Source organism: Zonotrichia albicollis, chromosome 6 (assembly GCF_047830755.1).
Source record: "Zonotrichia albicollis isolate bZonAlb1 chromosome 6, bZonAlb1.hap1, whole genome shotgun sequence".
NCBI classification, from domain to species: Eukaryota; Metazoa; Chordata; class Aves; order Passeriformes; family Passerellidae; genus Zonotrichia; species Zonotrichia albicollis.
The window spans coordinates 32,790,361-32,813,314 of NC_133824.1; the positions used below are offsets into that span (position 1 = coordinate 32,790,361).

The 22,954-nt window shown below is 39.0% G+C and overlaps 1 protein-coding gene across 23 annotated transcripts in view; it reads right to left on the reverse strand.

Moving 5' to 3' along the window:
- CELF1 (CUGBP Elav-like family member 1) overlaps positions 1-22,954 on the reverse strand; it is a 67,279-nt gene that overhangs the window by 7,173 nt on the left and 37,152 nt on the right. For 10 of the 23 annotated variants that reach the window (XM_074543142.1, XM_074543137.1, XM_074543148.1 and 7 more), the window contains 6 exons: positions 21,739-21,820; positions 18,574-18,702; positions 12,158-12,271; positions 11,809-11,994; positions 10,801-10,944; positions 306-9,137 (listed from right to left, as the gene is read on the reverse strand). In XM_074543142.1, coding sequence (XP_074399243.1) covers positions 9,010-9,137; positions 10,801-10,944; positions 11,809-11,994; positions 12,158-12,271; positions 18,574-18,702; positions 21,739-21,820 — 783 coding nt within the window. In that variant the 3' untranslated portion in view covers positions 306-9,009. Of the gene's footprint in view, positions 1-305; positions 9,138-10,800; positions 10,945-11,808; positions 11,995-12,157; positions 12,272-18,573; positions 18,703-21,738; positions 21,821-22,954 lie in introns of those variants that run through there. The other 13 variants (XM_074543143.1, XM_074543141.1, XM_074543155.1 and 10 more) reach the window with 6 other exon arrangements.

Sequence of the window (22,954 nt, forward strand, 5' to 3'; positions counted from 1 at the left end):
ATTTGCATAATCCAAGATCCTCAGCTTTTACATATCTAAGGGGGACTTGACTCTCAAATCATCCAAAATGGACATGTATCAACCAGAAAACGTTTTCCATTTCCATTCAAAGTAGCTCATTTACACAGAAACAAAAGTCCGGTGTGATATTGTACATCCAGAACAAGTGGTACTGGGCCATGAATATTTTTGTGTCTCACAACTAGGAAACTGTAAAATAGGTCTCTCATCTTTCTCTTCATCTTCTCACACTTGAACCCCAAAAAGAACCTCAAGCTTAAGACACAAATACAACACACAAGGACTCTTCTCAAACAGTTTAATAGCAAATAAACAAAGGAAGGTACCACACTTGGCATATACAAAATGACTTGTTGTCGGTGTGTCTGTGCAATTAAAACAGCTTTAAGTTGCCCTTTGGGACAAAAAGAAAAAAAAAACACACACACAAAAGGAAGAAAATTCCTTTAACACATACTCGCTTGTTCCAAACTTGTAACAAATCTTCTCATTTTTAAATCCACTACACAAACTCTGTGATCAGATCAGAAAAGCAACACGCGCTCCTCTGCTTTTTAAACCATTAAAGTAAAATCTGTAATTCTCTACAGAGTACAACACAATTTCACACAAAAAGACATTTTGTTTTGCAAATCAAAACAAGAAAAAAAAGGAACAGCTCAAACAAGGTAAAGAAAAGCATTTCTACGACTGAACCACGACTTCGAGTTGATTAAATCCCATTAACTGCAGAACAGACTCTACATTTGGTCATAGTGGCAATTTGTTTTCTCATCACATTGTGAATCACTTTACATTGTTTTCTAGTAGAAAAGGCAAAAAACTGTACAAAACCCCTAGTGTTAAATACAATGTTTGTACCAATAAAAAAGCCCACAGGTTTGTCTCCAAAATGTAAATTTTCTTTTTAAATTATTCACAAAAAGCAGCCAAAAATCAGAAAGGCAGCTGCTGCTCCACTGTCTCAAATTCGTTAAAACCACCACAGAACAATTAAAACAACCAAAGGAAGAAAAGGAAAGAAGAAAGGAAAGAAACACCCAACATTTGGCATTTTGGTTTTCTTCAGATATTTTTCCACAGGCTTCCCCAAGGTTCCTTACGGAACCAAACGCACACGTACAGAAACGTACTGGCAGCTCCTCCACACACTGCAGGGTATCAGTGCCCCCTGGCACACAGCCCTGTGCATTCAGACTGTGGGACTAACAGCAGCCAGCCCCAAAAAACCCTACTTCCCAATTAAACCAGTCTCTACCCTTTTGCATTCAGCCTCACGATTCACTCCCAGGTACATGTACCATATTCAAACTGTTCTCTTTTGTAAGCAGATTAAGTTGTCTACACAACTCTGGTCAACACCTAGTGAGAACACAGTATCCTCAACCAACTCAGGAGTAGGATAGAAAACAATCTTTGCATCTTTACATTATCCCAAACACGACAAAATGAAGATTTCTATCCAATCAAACTCTTGTTTTCTCAGCAAAACCCCTTCTCCTGGAATTCCATTTCACATTATTTCAACTGTTAAGATACCTACACTAGCTTGCTGCTGCTTCTGACTGAAACTTCATCACAGCACACACTCTTCAGGTGCCTTCATCTAGAAGCTACTTCCCAGTTCCTACCTGTGCAGATGGTACGTAGGGCAGGGGAAGCCTGCTACCCAGAGAGCAGTAACCTGTTCTAGTTCATCCTGCAAGCCGTCAGAACTGCTCAGCTCATTACCCAATTAAAAACTAAACAAAAACTAAAAAAATCTCCGCAGAGATTCCCCAGCTAAGGCCCTTGAAAAGAGAGCTGGGGATGGTACCCTGTTCAGGTAACAGCTTCAGAGGCTGTTGTATTGTGCTTGTCGTTTGGGAAAAGAGCCAGCAGTTGTAGGACCAGTGTTACAAATGCTTTCTCTGGGAAATTTAAAACACTTAATTTCATGAGCTAACCTAGATCCTTCCAGAATCCTGCCACCAAACTCTGACTGATGGTATTAGATTAGGGCTGGACTTCACAGAAATGTGCCCTGAGTTGTGCAAAATGCTCAGTGTTTGAAATGAGCCCTAGCTATGACAGCTTTGGAAACAGAAATATTGTGAGTTCCCCCACTTCCTGCTCCCAGCTATCCCCTTCCACCAAAACTTCCACTAGGGGAACAGCGTAACCAAGCACCCTCAGAGCTTCTGACAGCACTGGAGATGGAGCAAGGTCTAGGTGCTCTGTCAGGCAGACAGTCTAAGTGCACAGGTAGATGCCCTCAGGTGGCTTCTGATCAGATATTTGTCATACCAAAACCACCAATTTAAAGGATACCTTTGAAACCCATTAAATTGCTCAGTTTTTGCACAAACTATAGAAAACAGAGAGGTGAAGGTGATATATACGAGGGTGTGAAGAAAACAGCAGGAAACATGCACAACATTTCTGGGCACTATCTTAGTCTGAAAGATTAAAACAAAAACATCACATTTTGCTGAGGAGATTGTAGTTACAAAAAAAACCAAGCATGCCAGAGCTTAACAAAATACAACACCAATTTTGATCAAATTTTCACTGCAGACTGATAATCACACAGGGGAGCAGGGAAAAAAATAAAAATAATAATTAAAAAAAAATCAGTAAATGTCAGGGCAAAAATGTAGCTACAATCAGAGGAAAACGTAGTTCAAGTGTTTTCTGCTGATGCCACTTCAAGTCACAAGTTTGAACTCATAAAAACACATGCTGTCTCCTCAAGCACAGAAACCAGATCAGCAAAATGTGACTAGGAAGTCTCCTGAAAGATTGAGTCACACCATATAACTGACTTTTTCTTCGAACTGTCTTTTTAAAACTAAGCACACAGAAAAAAACTAAGCCTAGAAAGTGATTGGCTGTATGTTCACAGAAATACAAATAATCCACAAGGTATGCTAGCAAGGCTGCTCTGAAGACAAATTACAAAGAATCAGATTCACAAAATCAAGTGGTTATCTTACGAAGGTCTAGAAAAATAGAAATTCTTTTATATTCAAATGCAAGTTTAAATATTCCCCTTCAGCAGTCTTTCTAGCAAAACCAATTTGGCAGCACAAAAAAAAAAAAAAGAAAAAAAAAGAAAAGAAACAAACATAATAAAAATACACATCAGCATCAAAGGTCAACACAAGGTCAAAGGTGAGAGTTCAAGCATCAGAGAAGCTGAAGAGACAAGGATTTGGACGATGTACTTGAACGCCACATCGACATGCTTTAGGCACAACGATGAACAAACGGCAGGAATCTAGAAAAAAAAACAAACCAGAAAGAGGGAGACCCACTGAGTTACACAGAGCAGTACATCCAAACACGGAGAGAGAGAACAAGAATGGGCACTTACAATGAGATCTCCTGGGGAAGGGAGTTGACAGGGAAGGGCAGCACATGCCAACGATGGACAAGTAAAAGTCAAAGTACATGAAGGACACCAAGTAAACATCAAACTGCCAGAAACCAAATGGAAGCAGAGGCCTGGATTTCCCTCTCAGCACCCAGTCTGTGGAGTGTTCCACAGCCTAGTGACACACTGGTTAGAATGCAGTCACCTTGCCCCATGCCCAGTGTGTCTACTACCTCTGTTTAGAACAGAGTGAACTCCCTCCCCAGGAGACCGATTCCAATAATATGACTCCAGGGCAAACACTTGCCCACAGATACCGAGACCATGAGGGACAAGACAGAGGACACAAGGGATTCACAGGTGGTTTGACATTTGAGACTTTTCTTGCACTCTAACATGGGAAGTTCTTAGGCAGTAGTAGCCCAGCAAATCCACGTTCTTTCCTTTAGCTACAGTTTCTTCTCATTCCCTAGGAGCCCATGCAACTGGGGGTGGGTGATTTGGAAAAGGGAAAAAAAAAAAAAAGATTATACAAGACAAAAAGCCCACACATCAGAGAAGAATTCCTTAAGACTTGACTGCAAGTTAAGACTTGTCCTAGCTGAGCACTTGTCATACCATTAGACCTGCACAGGGATTTTCCATTCCCAACCTTTTATGTAACAGCCCTCAGCTCCCTGGTTTCATGAGGAGGAGATTTTGGGCTCTGAGAAGCTCTACAGTCACTGTTGCCAGTTTGATGAGCAGAAAAAATGTGTTTCCTGAAATCTTCTTGAAGAGTTTATAAAAAAATATTCTTACATTAAGTGACATAAATATCTCTGTTCCCTCCCCTCAGCTTATGAGCTGCAAGAGACAAGGAACATTTTGGGACGAGAGTGGGAGGCAGAAGAGAGAGGATATGGTTTGTTTTCTTATTCTGCCTCCCCACAACCCCAACTCCCTTTTAGCTCCTGTTAGTGGCCTTAATCTTTTTCACATCTCAAAGCTTCTGGTTACAGACTAGAACACGGTGAGATTTGCATATTATCTAACATAATTTGAGAATAGCAAGTGTTGATTCTCATTCCAAAGCAACAAGAAACACATTGTCTACTAAATCAGCAACACTCCTCTTAGTAGAACTGCTGAGATTAATTTGCTTTTCATGCTTTCCAATAAAGGGAAAGGACTTTAGTCCAGAGTTTAAACCAACTCCAGCAAACAGAGTACAATGCAACTCTTGCACTTGTTTCTGTATTTCAAGAAATACTCTGGATAATTTGCAGATAGGTGCAAGATTTCACTCTTAAACCAGAAAAGCAAATTCATCATGAACTGAGGCATGAGAAACAACAAGAAGCATGAAATCAAGTGACATCTTAGCATGCACCACTGATACCCTCTGTGTGATTTGTCTGGGGATTTTCTTGATATGGATTTTTCAAATATTTTTCTCAGCTATGTTGAGGGCAAAGACTGAGTTTTATCAAAGCCCTATGGAAAGACTGGCCTATAAAAACAGAACCATGAGATGCTGGACAAGGTCTTAAAGACATGAAGAAAGTTATTCCAGTTTGTCCTTGTTTTATTCTCACAATAATGATAATTCTGCCTTCTGTGTTTTATATTTTGTGGCAAGTATGCTAGGGATATCAATCATCTTTACGTTTAAATGTCTGCAAAAAGAAGCTTTCAAAGCATTTTACCTGTTCATAGTTGCATCCTTCATTTGCAATTTCCTTTATCCAAGTTGGTTTTAGGTATTTCCAAATAAAATAGGAACAAATTCAATCTGCTTTGTTGTTCTTCCCTAATCCACAGCCATTACCAGTTCAGTTAGATTCAGCTTGCATGATAGAGTTATCATAATATGTGACTTTCAGTATTTATGTGAAAAGCTTTTTCCTGATAGATGCATTTGCCAGTGAGAGTCTTCTGAGCTGGTATTTTTTAATAATGCCAGCTTTGTACTATAAAAAGCTAAACTACAAAGAGCTATCCTATTTTGGACTGTTGATTATCTAGGGGACTGAAGAAATATTGATTTCATTTACTATAGTACTGACACTAAGTTCATAATTCTTTCACCTTGTTACAGCAGTAAAATCAAATATCTCCTGAGAAAAAGAATAAATCTATGAAGTAGACCATGTCCACCTTGTAAACTAAAAATATTTTAGGTATTTCCTGGTGGCACATATAATAAGGAATTCTATTTTATCTAAAGTTCTTTTAGCTTTTCTTGTAGAAAATCAGGTTCTTTGGTTTTAAGCATATAGCATACTTTGTCCATGTGGCTGCTTCAGCCAACCTTCTGCAGTTTATTTGAACTCCCCCAACTCCCGTCTTACTACCCAGGAAATGGAGCATTTGACACTGACTTCAGTACTTGAATGAGAACATGATACGAACTAAAAATTTAAAAGCCCCAAGTCCCCAGAATCCCAGACTTTCCTGCTAATAAGTGAGGAAGAAAACTGGCTTAAGACTGAAAGGCAAGAGCAGCCTAAATCCCCACAATCAGCAGCAGCCACCAAACAGACACAGAAATGTTGACTTTATCTGATCAGTTTTGTTATCAGAAAAAAAAATCTGCCCAAGTCATAAACTTGATACATTTATTAACTTTGGCAACATACACATGGATACACCAAGAAAGGGAAATGTGAAACAAATACACAAAAAGGGCAACATCTTCAGCTGGTAAAAACTCATGCAGCTCTACTGCGTTCAGAGAGCTGAACTGCATTGATTCAAACCATCTGAGGATCACATCTTTTAAAATTTAACCTGCATAGATTTATTTTCTTTTTCTTTTTGGCAATACTTATAGTTATGCCAGTAAGGCACAAGAGCTAGCCCAAGTTAGGTGTCTTAAGGTGATTATGTCTGGGAGGAGCCACTGATCAAACTAAGCCACAGAGTAAACTGGTGCATCTCCTAAAATTAATAGGAGTTGCACCTATTTGCAACAATGCCAAGCTTGATCTGTAAGTTACAGTACTAAGGACACAGTATGGGATGAAGAAGCTAAAATATCTATTTTTGGGCAACTGAAATGACTAGTAAAGAGGCCAGAGCATCAGGTCAAAAGAAAAACAGGACAAAGGTCTTGGATATTACAGTGGGGTAGGATGCAAAGAAGGTAAGAGTGACTGTAGAGACCCCAGAGCACAGTGCTCTCCTCCACTGGTTCACAGCATTCATCTTCCTCGTTTAGCAGTTGTTGGGCTGCAAACAGGCCACTGAAAATCAGTAGTTTCAATCATGCACATCGTTATGTGTGTAAAACAATCACATTCAGGATTCTACAAAACCCTGGCCTTTTTTTCCAGTGAAATAATTTAGGTAATAAATATTCTCCACCCCGGAGCGGTATAAAACTTCTATAAAAATAGAAACAACATTCTTGGTTACAGCAGGTTGCACTTGGAGCAGTTGCTCCCAACTATGTTTTTTATGGTTTTTTTTTCCTTTTTTTGAAAAGTATATAATTTATATATATATATATATATAAAAAAATCCCATTATCACCCTGGAGGCCTTCACACTCCAACACTCTTTTCTCAGAAAACCAGGACACATCTTTCCTATGGTGCAGAATTCAAGTGTACATGGTTCACTTCAGTGTATGTTTACGTTTCTAGAGAGATTCAAATAATTAACATAGAAGGGTACCACATGCCAGCATAACTGGGAAATTTGGCAATCTGGCCTTTGAAACTTTGCCACCACAAAATTATTTAAATAATACTGACAGATTTATTTGTCTGCCATCAATATGGACAGACTGACATTAACTGTTTGATTTTCAATTTAAGAACTGGAAAGGGCTCCTCTCAGATTTTACATATCAGGCCTTGTAATTCTGAGGTTTGAGGTCCCAGGGGCCCCAGTCCCTGGAAATGCCCAAGATTCCCAGCAGATCACAGTACACAAGTGGGGATTCGGACCAAGATCTCAGGTTTGATGGGTTTAGTGCTCCTCCTGCTGGAGCAGAACACAAAGTCCTGATCCCACGTCTGACCCACACACATAATTTAGCAGCTGGCTCCCAGGCTGCAGTGTTAGCTGGAGCCCTGGGAAGCAGCCTTACAACTCAGGAATACAAAGAAAACAAGGAAAAAGAGATATTATGAGGTAAATTGAACTTCTGTTAAAGACACAGAAATTGTAAACTTCCTCTTGTGACAGAGGTGGATTTTGGTGGTTATAAAATGGAACTCTACACAGATTTCTTGAAACAGCTCAGGCCAGAGTGTCAAAAGTCCTTTGAGCCCCCTAAACCCAGTGAATATCAAAGGCCCTTAGCAATGCACTAGCAATTTCACTGGTGTGCAGAAGTGTGTCTTCAGTTAAGGGGTGCATTCCATTTTCCTTCAATATAAAAGATAACAGCTTGTACCAAAGGGCAGAAACAGACTGAATGGCTCAATACTCTGGTTCCACAGCTCCTGGTTTAGCCTGTTTAGCACTGGTACACACCACCTTAAAGGAAAACTGCAGCAGAGAGATACACCTAATTACTAGAACAAGTCACTGCATTAATTTTGTTCATTAAAAAACCAACAAAAAACCTCAACAAAACAGGAAGTTATCATTTCAATAAACAATCAGCACTTACATTATGCTTATGAAAAGGAATTCATAGCAATCTCTGCAAAAAAAGGACATTATTCCACAGAAATGGGTAATGTGAGCAACTGTTAAGAAGAAAAATCATCAAAAATTTCTGCAGGTTACCAAGGATCTAAAGTTCATTGTTTTCAGACCCAGATGTATTCATCCAGACTAAGCTGCCTCTACCTTTCCACAAAACCTAGATGAAGTACATAGGTTAAGATTTCTTATACATGGAGAAATTCACTGCATGTCATTAATATTCCACTGTAGACAGAGAGTAAAATTTTCTGGGCAGAGACATTGTCTAATAGTTTTATAAAGTGCTGTGTACATTCACACTGCTATATAAACCCCATTTTATTTACAGCAAAGAAAAAAAAAATCACTGCAGTTTTCCTTTGGCTTGTTTATGTGTTCAACCTTTTAGCCCGTCTCTTGCTTTAGAGATGATTTAATAAATCCCCACCGTGGCATACAGTGAAGGAAATTTCAAAGAGCAGATGGGGCATGACAAAGGCTACATGGAGTCAATTTTTCTCACCCAGGACTCTGTTCTCCTTGCCCATCTTTGTTTTCATCAGCTGTTCTGTGTTATTTCTGCTTTCCCTTCTCTCTACCCCAAGGCAGTGTGGTGTCAGTTTCTGCTGCTCCCTTTAACCTTCTCTCCCCACCCCCAAGGAGCTGGCATTGGTCCTTCTCAACACACACTGGTTACAAACACGGCAAACTTCAAATAAGGGAGGAAAAAAACCCAAAAAAACAAAACTAAACAAAAAAACCTCAGCGATATGGCACCTAAACTCCAAAGTAAAACACTGGAAACAAAAGCACAAACTTGTCCTCCATCCGAAGCGGGATTCTCAGCAGAGGCTGCAGCAGAGTCTTCAAGGGAAGATGTGCCAGATAGAAGGCATGGATCAGCTTCCAGGACTGTAAAAACACAGCCTTAGGGCTTCGAATCACTAAGTGCGCTCCTCTCCAACTTACCAGAAGATCCTTCTCACTCCAGTCCCGGAGGGGAGGGGTGCTCAGTATGGCTTGCTGTCGTTCTTGGAGCGCTTGAGCTGGACTTTCAGCCGCTTCATGCCGATCTGGAAGCCGTTCATTGACTGAATGGCAGCCTGCGCAGAGACAGGATTGTCGTAACTTACAAAACCTGAGGAGAGGAAAACACACAATTACTCCATGCCAGAGCTGCCTGTAACAGCTATGCAGAACTGGAAATGGAGGGTCACAAGGTCAGAGAGGCTTGCATGATGTGCCACTTTCACAAGCTCACAACTGTTTCAGAGTCCATATAACAGCTTCTAAAGGCTCTCAAACAAAGCATTGCTTTCTGACATATGGAATTTTGGCCAGAAGATATACACAGCTCAGGAAATTAACATCTTTTAGTCAATCAACAAAATAAGTACTGCTGTTTATAAGAACTCATACCTGGGAGAATACCAAACTTGGAAAATGTTCATCCAGATGCAAAAGCTCATTTACGATACAAGACGGAAATCACCCTCATGACATTATGGGAGAAGATTTGTTTGGAATGAAATAGTTGCCAAGGAAGGGTAGCACTGGTACCACTATTGTGTTTAGGTTGCTCTCAGATGGGAGGTTGCATATCATTCCTGGAAAAAATTATCCTGAAAATAAACTTCTCCAGTGTTTTGAAGGAGCCTATTTTAAATAACTCCATTCAATGTCTGGAGTGAGAATAGCTCCCACTCCAGTCAATGGCTATATGTCCATATACAGGTGTTATAGCTGAACGATGAGCATATTTCTGTGCTCTCACAAAGCATCAGATTGTCCACATCTTTTGGCTCAAATAGGAAAAAAATCATGATTTTATATAGACACAAAGCTGTCAAAACTATAGAGAAAGGCGTACATCTCCTATTCAATCACAAGAAAACTCCATCTATCAAAACAGTCATGAGAGGTTACAGCACTACAAAAATGCAATATGGTACCCACAATAGTTATTTATAAAGATATTAATAGAAATAATTAATAGCAAAAATGTACTGAGTAATATATGCAAATTATTATTGAAATTATTGAAAAGACAGGAAGAGGCAAGAGGAAGAACTATCTCAGGATTACAGTCTGCAAACACAAATAATAATCACATATCATTCTGAATTAGGAGGGATCCAGAAGGATCAAGGAATCCAACTCCTAAGTGAATGGCTCAAAAGGAGACTGAACCCACAACCTTGGCATTATTAGCACAGTACTCTAACCAACTGAGCTAACCTCAGTGAGAAATATCTAGGCCCAGAAAACTATAATAGCGCACAATAGAAAGAAATTGTGAAAAGCAAAAAGTCACACTGAAAATCAGGAAAATACAGTTTATTATTGAAAGTAGCATTTGGTTTATTTATTAGGAATATATAGAGATTCCCGACTTACTTAATAGTTAGACTAGGAAATATATTGAAAAAGAGATTACTATAAAAGCCAGCTTTTTACAGATAATGATTTATTAGAATGACAAAATATCCTGATTTGGAATGGATCTAGAAAGATCACTGAAGTCCCTGTACAGGACACCCTGAGAATCACACTGTCCATCTGAGAGCACTTTCCAAACGCTTCTTGAACTCAGTCAGGCTTGTGTTGCAACCGCTTCCCTGGGAGCCTCTTCCAATGCCCATGCACCCTCTGGGTGTAAAACCTTTTTCTAATATCCAGCCTAAACCTCCACTGACTCAGCTTCAGGCCTTTATCTTGGGTCCTGTCACTGGTCATCAGAGAGAAGAGATCAATGTCTGCCCCACTGCTTCCCCTTGAAGGAAGCTGTAGATCAAACATACCAAAACACTTGCTTAGATTGGTCTGCTTGTCAATGAAAACCTTGGCAGAGACGACATTTCCAAATGGCATGAACATCTGCAGCAGATCCTGATCCCCAAACTCCTGGGGAAGATGGTAGATAAACAGATTGGCTCCCTCTGGACCTTCAAACAAGTAGGAAAATAAATTCAGAAAGAGCATGGATACCACATACCCACTGCACAAAAAAAGGTGGATGAGCCAGTCATGACAGATTTTCTAGATAAAACAATGAAACTGCTGTTTACAGTACTGCAGAGCACTTGGTTCCAGAATAAATGAGCATGGCCCTTTGCTGGGATTGATCACTCAAATAATTCTAGCTCTTTCTGACCACTTTTGTTTGTACTTTACACATTGTGCCAAAACTCGTTCACAGATACTTGCTGTAATGACAACTGAACAGTAAGTTTGAATGCTAGATGGTGACTGAACAAAAAATGGCTATGCAAAAATTGTGGTCCCAAAGCAACTAAGTAAATTTCCAAACAAAATACAAATAATCACATTGTTTGTAATCTGACAGATTCTCTTATAAACATTTTGCTGGAAACTTACTCCTACATTCTACATTACTTTACATTACATATTAAATTTAACCTGAATCTAGAGTGAAAAGACTGGCATAAGTAGCTGGCTGTTGGAAGAGGTGAAGGACCCAGAAAACAGCATTAACAAAACCAAATCTGATTCTCTGACAGTGGGATCTGTCAGGCTGTACACTCATATTCTCCTTCCCTCTGAGAACATACAGGAGTACAATTAAGGAAACACTTAAGACTAAAAAAACCCCACGAGAAACATCCTGTATAAAAACTACTTCGGGCAGCCCTTAGTAGAAAGATCCCACAGACCTTTTTTACCTTCAGTAACTCCTGGATTCTAAAATATGACACCAAATAAAAATATCTGCAGGTAAAGTAAGTGCAAGGGCTAAGCCTGCCCTTTTGAAAACCCATCTTAAGTAGTTTCTACAACTTTTTGCCTACCTTCTTTTTGACTTCCTGCTGCACCAATACTCTGCTGTGTTAAGAGACTCTGGTTATAGAGTGTGGGCAGTGCAGCAGCAGCATATTGCTGGATTCCAGAATAAGCCTGTGTGAGGGCTTCCATTGTGCTACCTGTCCCATTTGAGAGACCACCACTGCCAAGTCCTCCATTTAAGGCTGCCATTCCTGTATAAGAAAGAGGAAATAAAAGATGACTGAGTGCTTCCACTGAGCCAGATCAACAACCTTTCAAATGCTCTGCACAATTACAGAAAGCAGGGAGCAAAAAAATCACCCCAGAGACCTAGCACAGGCTGAGGAATGAGAATCAGCACTAGACATAACTTACCTGCTAAAGAGCTAACGTTGAGGCCTGCTGTAGCACCTGCCAGTGTCTGCAAAGCTCCAAGAGAAGCCATTGGATTAACAGAAGAGCTGCTACTGGAACTAGGTGAGGAACCTGCTATTAAAATAAAACAATTAAACTTCAACTCATATTTTTAGTCCTGATAATTCAACTTCTTCATTAAGTTGTTCCAGTAGAAAAAAAACTAATAAGGAACAGATCCAGGCAACACAGAATACTTTATGTAAAGAAAAAAAACCAAAACCCCAAACCCACACAACTTGATTGATCATACTGTTACATGTTCTAATATAAGAACATATATGTTATGTTCTAAGACCTTCCTACATTTTTAAAAATTTCTACTTCATCATAACATCTACTCTTTGTAGCAATAATAATGTCAGTAAGTGTAAGACATGTAAGATTGAGACATTATATAAATGTTGGCTAAACTCTGTATCTCAACATAAGGTAATCAGCAGTGATGCCCAGGTTTCCTGCTGCCTTAAGTAAGAGTCACTTGCTATGTATTAACACATATCCTTGAAACATCACTCAAGGTGAAAAAGACCTGCAAACATAAAGCTGAACATACGGTTTTCTGCCAGAACAGGAACACCACATGCCCAGATTATTCTGACACATTAAATAATTTTCTATTAAAAATCCTGCTGCCACAGCTGGGGCTAGGACTGAGAGAAGTCTTGAAATGTACATCCAAAAATAAATAGTCTGTCCTCTATTCCAGCAACATCTTCAACTACATTGATTCAGTTAGAGAAGTCTACCAATATAGTACCTAGGACCGTAACAGCTTACATGGCTCTCCAAATTCTACACCAGGTACAGTTAGTTCTACAGAAATCAATAGCAAAATAATGAGAAAAAAAGCTGGTATGTCAAAAGAAAAAGAAGTTCACACTGGGATCAGCTACAAAGATTTATGGACATGATAAAATAAAAAATGCATAGTATTTTTATGATTATATAGCAGTGGTTTTTCTAACAGGTTTGTACACTACTGCAGAAGAAAAGCTATGTGTATTGCTATTAACCAAGATGTTTATATTTCCTGCACAAGATGCACTAGAAAATATTTATGACTGCTAAAAATTAAAAGATACTGAAGACTGATGCTGTAGAGGTATCTTTTTGCAGGAGGAATTTATCAGATTGGCCAAGGACGTAAGAGAAGAACTGAATTTGAGGCATTTTCAATTTTCTTCATGTTTTTGTGATTCTCAATTATGCCCAATTAAAACTTCTCAAAGAATTGTTAGCATCTTTCAAGCAGTTTCACCCACACTACATATTTACCATTTCATGTTTATGGCACAAAGTCTCTGCTGGGGTGGGACATTGGAACTATGTAAAAACTATGTTAAACCCTCTAACTAAAGTAGTTGTACCTAACCGAAGCTGCATGAGAACCAGAGGGCTGCACTTCACACCACTTTTTGTAATAACAGAGGGAATGACAAACCTCCTCTAGTATTTAAGACAAACTGTCCTATTAAATCAAAAATTGAGAGATAATGTCCCAAACTATTTTAAGATGCTTACTCTGATGAAAGAACACAGTTCCTGCCTTACTATCAATAGCATATTAAATGTTGGGAAAACACAGGGAACAAGTTACAGTATAACCATCAATCTGGTAGAAAAATTAGCACAGCTGACTGAATCAAAGCCAGAGTTCAGAAATCATACAGTTACCTTGATTTTAGAATAGCATTTGTTTCTCTAACATTTCATTGTTGATCTTTATAATTCAAAAAGACACTATATTTGACAGATGAGAACACAATTTTAAAAACCCCTTCCAAATCTATCCCAAATAAAACAGCAGTAGCTAAGGAAAAAAACGGCTAGAGAACAAAGTGAGAGGGAAAATGGATACCTTCCCTACTTTAAAAGGTTGTGATTTTAAATAAATTAAGTTAAACCACTACAAAAAGCTGATCACACGATTATTTTAGTTTAGCTGCCTTTATCAGAAATTTCTCCAGGCAAAACAAGAAATGCTTTAGTACTGAAAATGCTGAGAAAACAAAAGACTTGTCTGTATTTTCTTTATCCTGTGTACATAGGAATTGAAGATAGCATCACATTTCTGATGATGACAAAAGGCAGATAAGTAACAGTAGAGCAGAAATACAGGGCAATTACAAAGGAATGCTTCCTATATATATATAGCCTATAGCTATATATATATAGCCTATATATATAGGTATAGCCTATATACCAACAGAGCCATCTGTGAATCTAGGATTTTTTCAGCCAAAGGCAATGTCTTTGTAATAAAGTTACAATTTTCATTCATCAATTTCAGCACAATGTGAAAACCAAATTGTTGGACTCCACTATGTTCTAAGGCACAACTTCTTCAATTTAATCACGCACTATGCTAAGAAAAAGCTGTTTTGTATTTTTAAATGATCAGGTGACAACTTGACCTGATATCCGGCAATTCTGTTCTTGAAATATCTAATGTCTGTTCTTTCCTATTCATCACAACACTAATGTATTTGTACTCTATTTTTCAGACTACTCCTAATAGTAAAGGAGTTCTACTGTTCTAGTCAACATTTCTGTTCTGTTTTCCTTGTGTTATATTTTAGATCAGAAAAGAGAACAAAGCAATGGGGATGGGAAATCAATGTTGTTTTATACATGTTCTTTATCCCTAATTCTTAATGTTGTTTCTGTGCAGTTTTTTGTTGGGTTTTTTCTTGCTGCTAAGGTTATGTTTTCTTAAATCCATATACTGAGTTATATCTAGTCAAAAAGGCGAACTCTAACAGAAGTAGCTGAAAATGCTTAAGAAGGTTTAAAGAAAATTTGAATATGTAATAAAGGACAGCTCTGTAGAAAGATACTGAAAGACATATTATTAGAAAGAAAATGAAACTCAGACAAGGACATCAAGTAACAACTTGTGGAGGTAGGTAAACTGCAAGAACACTAAGTCTGTCCTAATTCAGCCACGTAGCATCCAATCAATGACCTGAAGAAAAGTTAAATTCAGGTGATGAATGTGACTGAACTGTACCTGAATTACTTCCAGTAAAACCAGAAATACTCTGTTATCTCTGAAAAGAATTTTGCCAGAGACACATCAAGTCCAGAAAAATGACCTAAGCTTTGAGGTTGCCTTTAGAAGGAAGACAAATAGAAACATACCTCAGTGTTTGCAACCATTTCATTTTCCTCTGAAGCAGATAATTCTTACTGGTGCTTAAGACAAAAAGATGGCAGACAAAACACTCCTAACCTGAGATATTTCTATAGTACTTCCCTGGATGTTCCTTTCACAAGCTAGTTTGAGTTTATCTACAGCCATGGTCTCTGCAACAACGACTACATAACAGCAGTAGACTGTTCAGTTCCAAGAGCTGATCTTCAGCAAGCTGAAGGTTTTACTTCACCTCATCCTACATCAAAATACACAACTTGGATAGTGCTTGGAACTATCTAAAGAAAATTGTCTGAAATGGGTAGGAAGGCAGCACAACAATACATAAGTCCCCTGAGTTCCACCATTCCAACAGGTAACACATCCATAAGTCCATGGACTGCACTGTGTAGACTTCCAAGCTCCCCAGATACAAATGGTATCAGTGCAGATGAAAGGAAGTCAAGAAAGCAACAATGCAGAAGGACTGTCTGGATTTTTTCACCAATTACGCAATTTGAGCAGAGATGTCCAAGTAAGCATCAGGTGAACATTTGGATGACAGATGGAGAGAAGTCAAGGAGTTAGTCATCTCATCTGCAGTTAGGTTTAAGAGGTTATCACAGTAGATGTTGCCATATGTCCCTCAGATAAGGCAGGCACTTACTAACACATGGTATTGAACTGCTATATACTGAATTTCTTCAGGGTCTGGGTGTGGTTCAGGAGGGACAGATGTTTTCTGTGTGGAGCCCAACAGCCTTCTATGTGAACATATACCGAGTGAACGCACATATGAATATTAACCAAAATAGAATCTCAAGTTTCCTTGAAGACTAGAGAGTCAAAAAGCTGTACAATTACAGGAAGTATCATGGGATTGAATGTGTCTGTACACATTAAGGCTTCCTCTCATCCCAGTCTGAGTGTAGTCCTAAAAGGTGAAGCATATTTATACCTCTAACAAAAGGCATTAGAACCGTTTCAGAATTTGATGTCAGGGACTACTTATAGACAACATGCTCTCAAACTTTTTATTTATTTTTTGAACAAAGCTAATTTTTACTCTTTAAAATTATATTTGAAATTAGGTTTAGAGAGCAAGGCAATAGTGCTTGCTTCATGTTACAGGTCTGTGAAGAGTTAATTGATAAATCTGTATAGGATATTAATACAAACGATCCACCATGATAACTGAATTGTTGACACAAAACCATTTAGTGATATTACTGATAATCAGAAGGGTATCTGAATTCAGCACAGAAAGTACTGGAAAACAGGCTGCTCCCCATCCCTGAGCCCCTCCATGAGAATGATAAAAAATGGAAGAGTCCTGAAGTATGTCTCTCATCACGGAAAAAGGAACCTGCATAGTTCTGTGGAACAGCCAAAATTCAGAGAGGGAAAGCCAATTCCAAAGAATCACTGAATAGTAGCATAACTTAATTTGAAAGTGACCTCTGTAGATTATCCTAACAGTCTGCTCAGAGCTCATCTAACCTCTGAATTTGAAAATGTCCTTTCCAACTGAATTCTCAGTCTCTGAAATGATGGAGACTTCACAGCCCCTCTGGCACCTTGTTCCTGAGCTTGATCACTCTTGCCAATAATTTTATTTTTCTATCTAATCAGAATTTTCTTGGCTGCAGCTTGTGTCCATTGCCCTTGTCCTTTCACTGCACACTTCTGAGAAGAGGCTGTCCCTGCTTTTTCTAGCACATCTGACATTTGAACTTCACAACCTGCCAGCCCTTCTCCACCTCAACAAACAGAGAACAAACTTGCTGCAGTCATCAGATGAGACAGCCAATAGGGAAATCTTAGTTCCAAGTGCCAATCTCAAGAAATTGTAACCTGACAAAGCATGAGGAAATATAGGAGAAACTGTCAGATACATTGACCTTCATGCTTCCTTTATGATGAAGAAGCATTAGTGGGTTATGAATGCAGTGCTTCTGTAGTCTGAACTCTTCACAGTTTTTTGTTTGTTCTCTTTTGTTTTTAAATTATAGAATAGGATACATAGCTGTGAGTCAAGATAAGTTTAAAAAATTCAATCTTTTAACGATTGCAGACCAGGAAGTTTCTATGTAAAAAAATGTCCTGCAACCGAACACTCTTTGGACTAATTCTTTCTTCGGGATTTCTTTAAGTAGAAAACTGTGCAAAGCACCCATGGTTTAACTTCCAATCATGTGACAGAAGGTTTTCTAAACAGCTTTTCCTTGTAATCTCTTTATAATCTCTTAGCCTGGCTCCTTGGTCCTCCTACGCAACTCAAAATCTACCTGTGGAAATGTAAAACCCCCTCCTCCAACCCTCTTTGGTCTCTCACAATCACAGGTGAGGATGTCAACTCTGTAGGACAGAAGCCAGAGATGCTGGAAAACTGACACCCTGAAAATACAGGGTCTCCCTTCTCATGCCAGGATTTAGTAATAACTCAAAATAGGATAGAAATAACTGAGCAGAATACTGATCCTCATTTGTGATAAAAACTTAGTATGTCTGCCATAAGCACAACTGAATTTATTTTTAGTTTTTTGCTTTTTGCATTTAATGATCACATTTAACAATAAGGCAGCAAAAGAACACTACTTGGACATTCTAGTCTCTCTGGTTAATGTACATAACCTAAAGTTTAAAAAAACCAACTCAAAACAAACAAAACACAAAAAAGGCAAGCAAAAGGAAGATACTGATTTTTATGTGCAACTCATACACTACACTCTATACAACCACTTTCTAGTAGAAGTGCTAGGTGTCCGTTTATTCTACTTTTATGAGGAAGTTATAATAGCCTTATCTTCATTAATGGAATATAAACTGTACTGTTCTAGCACACAGAATGCTTTATCTCATGCTAAAGGCATTTTCTCTTTCCATATTGAGAGGAACAGGGTGTATTTACCTGTGCCTGCTTAAAATCACAGACAAACCAAATATGTGATGAGATTGTAATAATATGACTGGAAGAAGGTCACCTACCTTTCTGCTTCATGGTGACCTGAAAAATTCTTTTTACTCTAAATTAATCTGACCTTTTGGAGGAAGAGACACAGCAGGCAAAAAAGCTTTTGCTAGTGGCAAAGATATCTATCCTAAACAGAGGCCAGTGAATCTACTAGTAAACTGTTTCTCTATTAAAGATCAACATGAAAGTGACAAAAAGGGCTAGACAAACAGGTGACAGGACTTCCAGGGCAGTGCAGGTCAGGCTAGAGCAGGGGCAGTCTCTTACCTGAGCTGGTGAGCACGCTCAGGGGGCTGCTGGAGGAGGTGAGCGCGGCGGTGCCACTCGGTGTGTTCTGAGCCGCGCTGGCCGCGGCTGCCAGGGCAGCCAGGTTCTGTAACTGCATGGCGTTCAGTCCTGCAACACAGGCAGCAATGCGAGGCTCTGCTGGCACTGCCACGGCTCCCACGTGTGACACACACAGCAAGCTCATCACAGGCACCAACGGCAGCGAGCTTAAAAGCAACAGCCTTAACACGAGTTACCAATCTTTCCTACATTGCAGCTCCTTGCTATAACTGAACATCTTTTTCTTTCCCCAGATAGATGTGATTCTGGAAAAGGCCAGGTAGTCATTATGCCAGATGGAGACTCCAAAGGACAGACATTTTCAAGCAGTGTTCTCTCCAGTCAACAAAACACAGGAGTTAAGCCAGGGTCTGAGAGCTTGTGTGCAAGCTACAGAACTTGCCTAGACACCAGGCCAACAACTTCTCCCGCCCTCACGTCCTCCACACTCTTTGTATGTGGACAGCACTAACTGCAAAATTCCTTCATGAAGGCCTCACACCACAGAGGCCACAAAGGCATGGCTTCAACCCACCATCAGCTGAGCATTTTGTTTGGTTTGGTCCCCCTGGCAGCCAAGAAGCAACAGTCAATTGTGAGACAATTGTTAAGTGGCAACTCGTGACCACAGGATCAACCAACGTATGTGCAGGCTGGTCAAACCCACCAGAAAGTAAAACAAAACCTCAGGCATGCTGTGTGTAGGGAGCAAGGGACCCCTGTGTTTATGAATTTTACTGGTCAATTTATTAATCTGATTCACCTTCACTTTGAGCCACTGCTTCTGAATGAAACCATTTGGTCAGTACTGACTGTATTTTGCTCTCTTTTTCTGCCAGAGGATCCATTAGAATGGATCTCCTCCTGAATTTTAACCATCCTTTGGTAGACTAGCTCTATTTTTCCAATTCTGCCTCCCTTCACTTTTCCCTTATTTTCCATTTCTTGTCTCTACCTTTGATTATTTAAACAATTCCTCCTCTCTTCATCTGACTTCAGACAATCCCTAATATTTATTCCCAACATAATTAGAAACAAAACTAAATTAATCACCCTTCATTTAAAAACATCAGAACATCCTAAGCAGACACAGTATCTCATCTTTTGGATACTCAGTAAGACCTTGGGAGCAAAGCACACATCTCAAATAATTAAAACCTCAGTTTTGTAATTTAAGCATTAAATTGACAACATAAGAATGTGACAATGCATGATAGACAAATTACTTTCTAAAGTACTTCTAATACCTTCAGTATAGTTTGTTTGGTTTTTTAAACACTTTTTCAATTGTTACGTGTTTGTGGCAGGATCTGTTTCCTTTGGCAAATTTAGTATCCAAAAGAAGTGGATTCTGCCTTTATTTAGATTCTCAAGATTCAATTGTAACATAAAAGCATAAACCTGAAGAAGTTTTCTATTTTGCTTTTATTGTGCTACAGAGGGTTAAAAGTGCAAGTGTTGGAGCTAATGAAGAACAGAGCAGCTTGTTCCTTACTGAAGCAGTTTGTCATGTGCACGCTGCACCTGTCCTCTTGTCATCACACTGTTTTCCCATCTGCTTTCAAACAGCGTTGAGATTAAATTTTGTCTGCAAAGTCTGGTAAGTGTGGGATCTAATAACCTACTTAATTTCTCTTTCTATGAATTTCAAGAAAGGAGATCAGCTGAGATATCATCAAGACCTTAAAACTACAACTTTTTTGGTAAGGAATCAGATTTGGAATAACCATGTAACACACTATTTGTATTTCTGGATTTCAGGTTTTAAGGTGTGGTGGGTTTTTTTGTTGTTGGTTTTTTTTTGGGGGGGGTTATTTTGTTTTGTTCTTTAATAGCAAAGAAAGAATTACCCTGTAAACTTCTCAATCTCAGACAGTTATGCCCTTCCCTCTGCCCCAGTGCTTACTGCTGTACTTTCTTCTTTATTACATCCTGTTTTTAAGCAGACACAAGAGGCGGGAAAGGCAGGATCATGTGCCCAAGAAAATAATTTATAGATCATCCCCACACAGGATATCAGTGAAATGGTTTTTTAACAAAAGTTGCTTTTTGCACAGGTCTTGGATCTAAGAGCTCTGAAGAGGTCTAACATGAAAGAATTCAATGTAGCACGCTGAATTTAGAATCAACTTCCAGTATAAATCAAAATTCTTACAAATGAAAATGTAACACTTTGCAAACACCTGTAATTGTTACTGATGGGTGCAGCAGCCAACACAAGTCAGATCCACAAAGACACTTTTGGATGAATTTCTGCACAGAAAGGGCACATGATACTGGCAACTACCATTACACTCCAGGAGGCAATTTGAAAAGTTGAAAGTCTTCAGAATTAAAATCAAAACTATAGATTTCTCTGCCAACAGAAGAATTTAGAGAATATGGTGAAAGGAGTTGCTAACATGTGTTTTATTATTCCCAACTGTGTGAAGACAAAAGGGACAACCAATTTACAGCTCCAGGACTGCTATACTCAGTGAATATTCTGACTAGTAGCCCATAACAAGGAATTTGGCTCTTATCTATGAAGCTGATTTTCCCTAAAAGTAATGGCACAATGAACTGTAATTCAAATGAATGAATAAAAGAATCTGAATGAAGCACTAGCTCACATTCCTAACAACAATGTATTTCCAACATAAATGCTTTGTTCTTAGGTATTGAAAATGGGAAAACTAAGAATCCAGAATCATTGAAAACATGTGCATTAGAAAGTGCCTATTTCAAAAAACAGCTCTTCACATATGCACCTGTTTGGATGAAAACAGGTGCATATGTGAAGAGCTGTTTTTTGAACAAATACAAATACAGCTGTTTTTTGAACAAATACAGAGAGCATTCTTTTTGCTACCCATAAGGGAAGACAATTTTAAATGCCAGAGGCTGGGGAGATACCACCACTTACCTTGGGGACAATAGTTAAGTAAGATTAAGAAGGAACATCCACACTTGTAGCAGAGTATTCCTGTCATTTCAAAGGAGTAGGCAAACACAGGACTACTTATTTAAATGAGATTAAAATGCCTACAGCCTTTTGGCTACTCTGTCTACCCTTGTTCTCTTTTGTTTGGCACTGAATTTGTCTTCTGGTTGAAGAAAACTCACCTCCCATTGGGTGGAGGCTGCTCAGTGTGTTCAGGTTCCCAGATGAAGCAGCTGCTGTCTGCTGAAGGAGCTGCAAATAAAGCTAGACATTACACCAAAAAACAAAACAAGAGTGAGAGTGAGGGCTGGCTCTGCTTCTGGGAGAAACTGCATCACACCACAGCCAGAGCGCCGTCACAAATGAATTCCCGCAGCCCATGCACCACATCACAGCAAAGCATAAAGAGAATTCCTGAACAACACAGCCAGAGCACCACCGCAGTGAAGCTCCACGTAGCCCATGCAGCACTTTGCAGCCAAAGCAGCAGCACAATGCTTTCCTCACTCAACATCAGCAGTGCTGAGGGAAAATTGTAGCCAACGCACAAAGACAAAACCAGCAGAATCAGTAGTGAGAGAATTCTTATTCAAAGCACCTAAGGCAGGATTACCAACCTTAAGGATATGCTACCTCAAAACAGACTGTACTGCTGACACTACCAGCATGGGCCAAATGGCAATGCCAAACCAAAATGAAAGAGCCACCAGGAGAGGGAACCTCCTCTACTCTCCTTATGCACAGCAGACATAAAATACATTTCAAGCTTTAGCTCAGAAGATTTTTAGAGATCTCCAAATCCTTTTTCTATTAACTAGCTGTTATTAAAAAAATTCCAATCTACCAAAACTAAAAAAGTAGTAAGAGAATTGTCCCATTTCAACTATACACCATAACAAGAATATGAAAGGAAATGAAATTTTCCTTTTCTGTTCCTCAGACTTAATATTACATGAATACAGTTGTCAGACCTACTCTGGCAACTCTCTTGAACAAAAGCATATCAGTTTTTGAAAAGTTCATCCTTTAGGAACCCAGCAAAATCAACTGAAATGAAACTACAGTCTACCCTCTGTTACATCATTTTTGCTGAACAGAATAGCTCCTCTCTATTTTCTGTAGGGTTTGCTTTTATTTGGTTGGTTGTTGTTTGAATTTATTTACTCTGCTTCAAATCTGATCATCCTTTCTATCTGGACAGTACCAAGTACTGTTCCAGGTTTCACTGGAAGAGGACGACAGAAATAAAGGAAAATTATAAAGGAATGCAAGAACTATGTCATCAGATAGACGTGAAAAGGGCATTTATATGGTAAACATTGAGGCAATACTATATACAGAAAAAGCACATTCTACAGAATGCAGGAGAAAAACCCAAAGTTTCAGTAACTAGGGCTA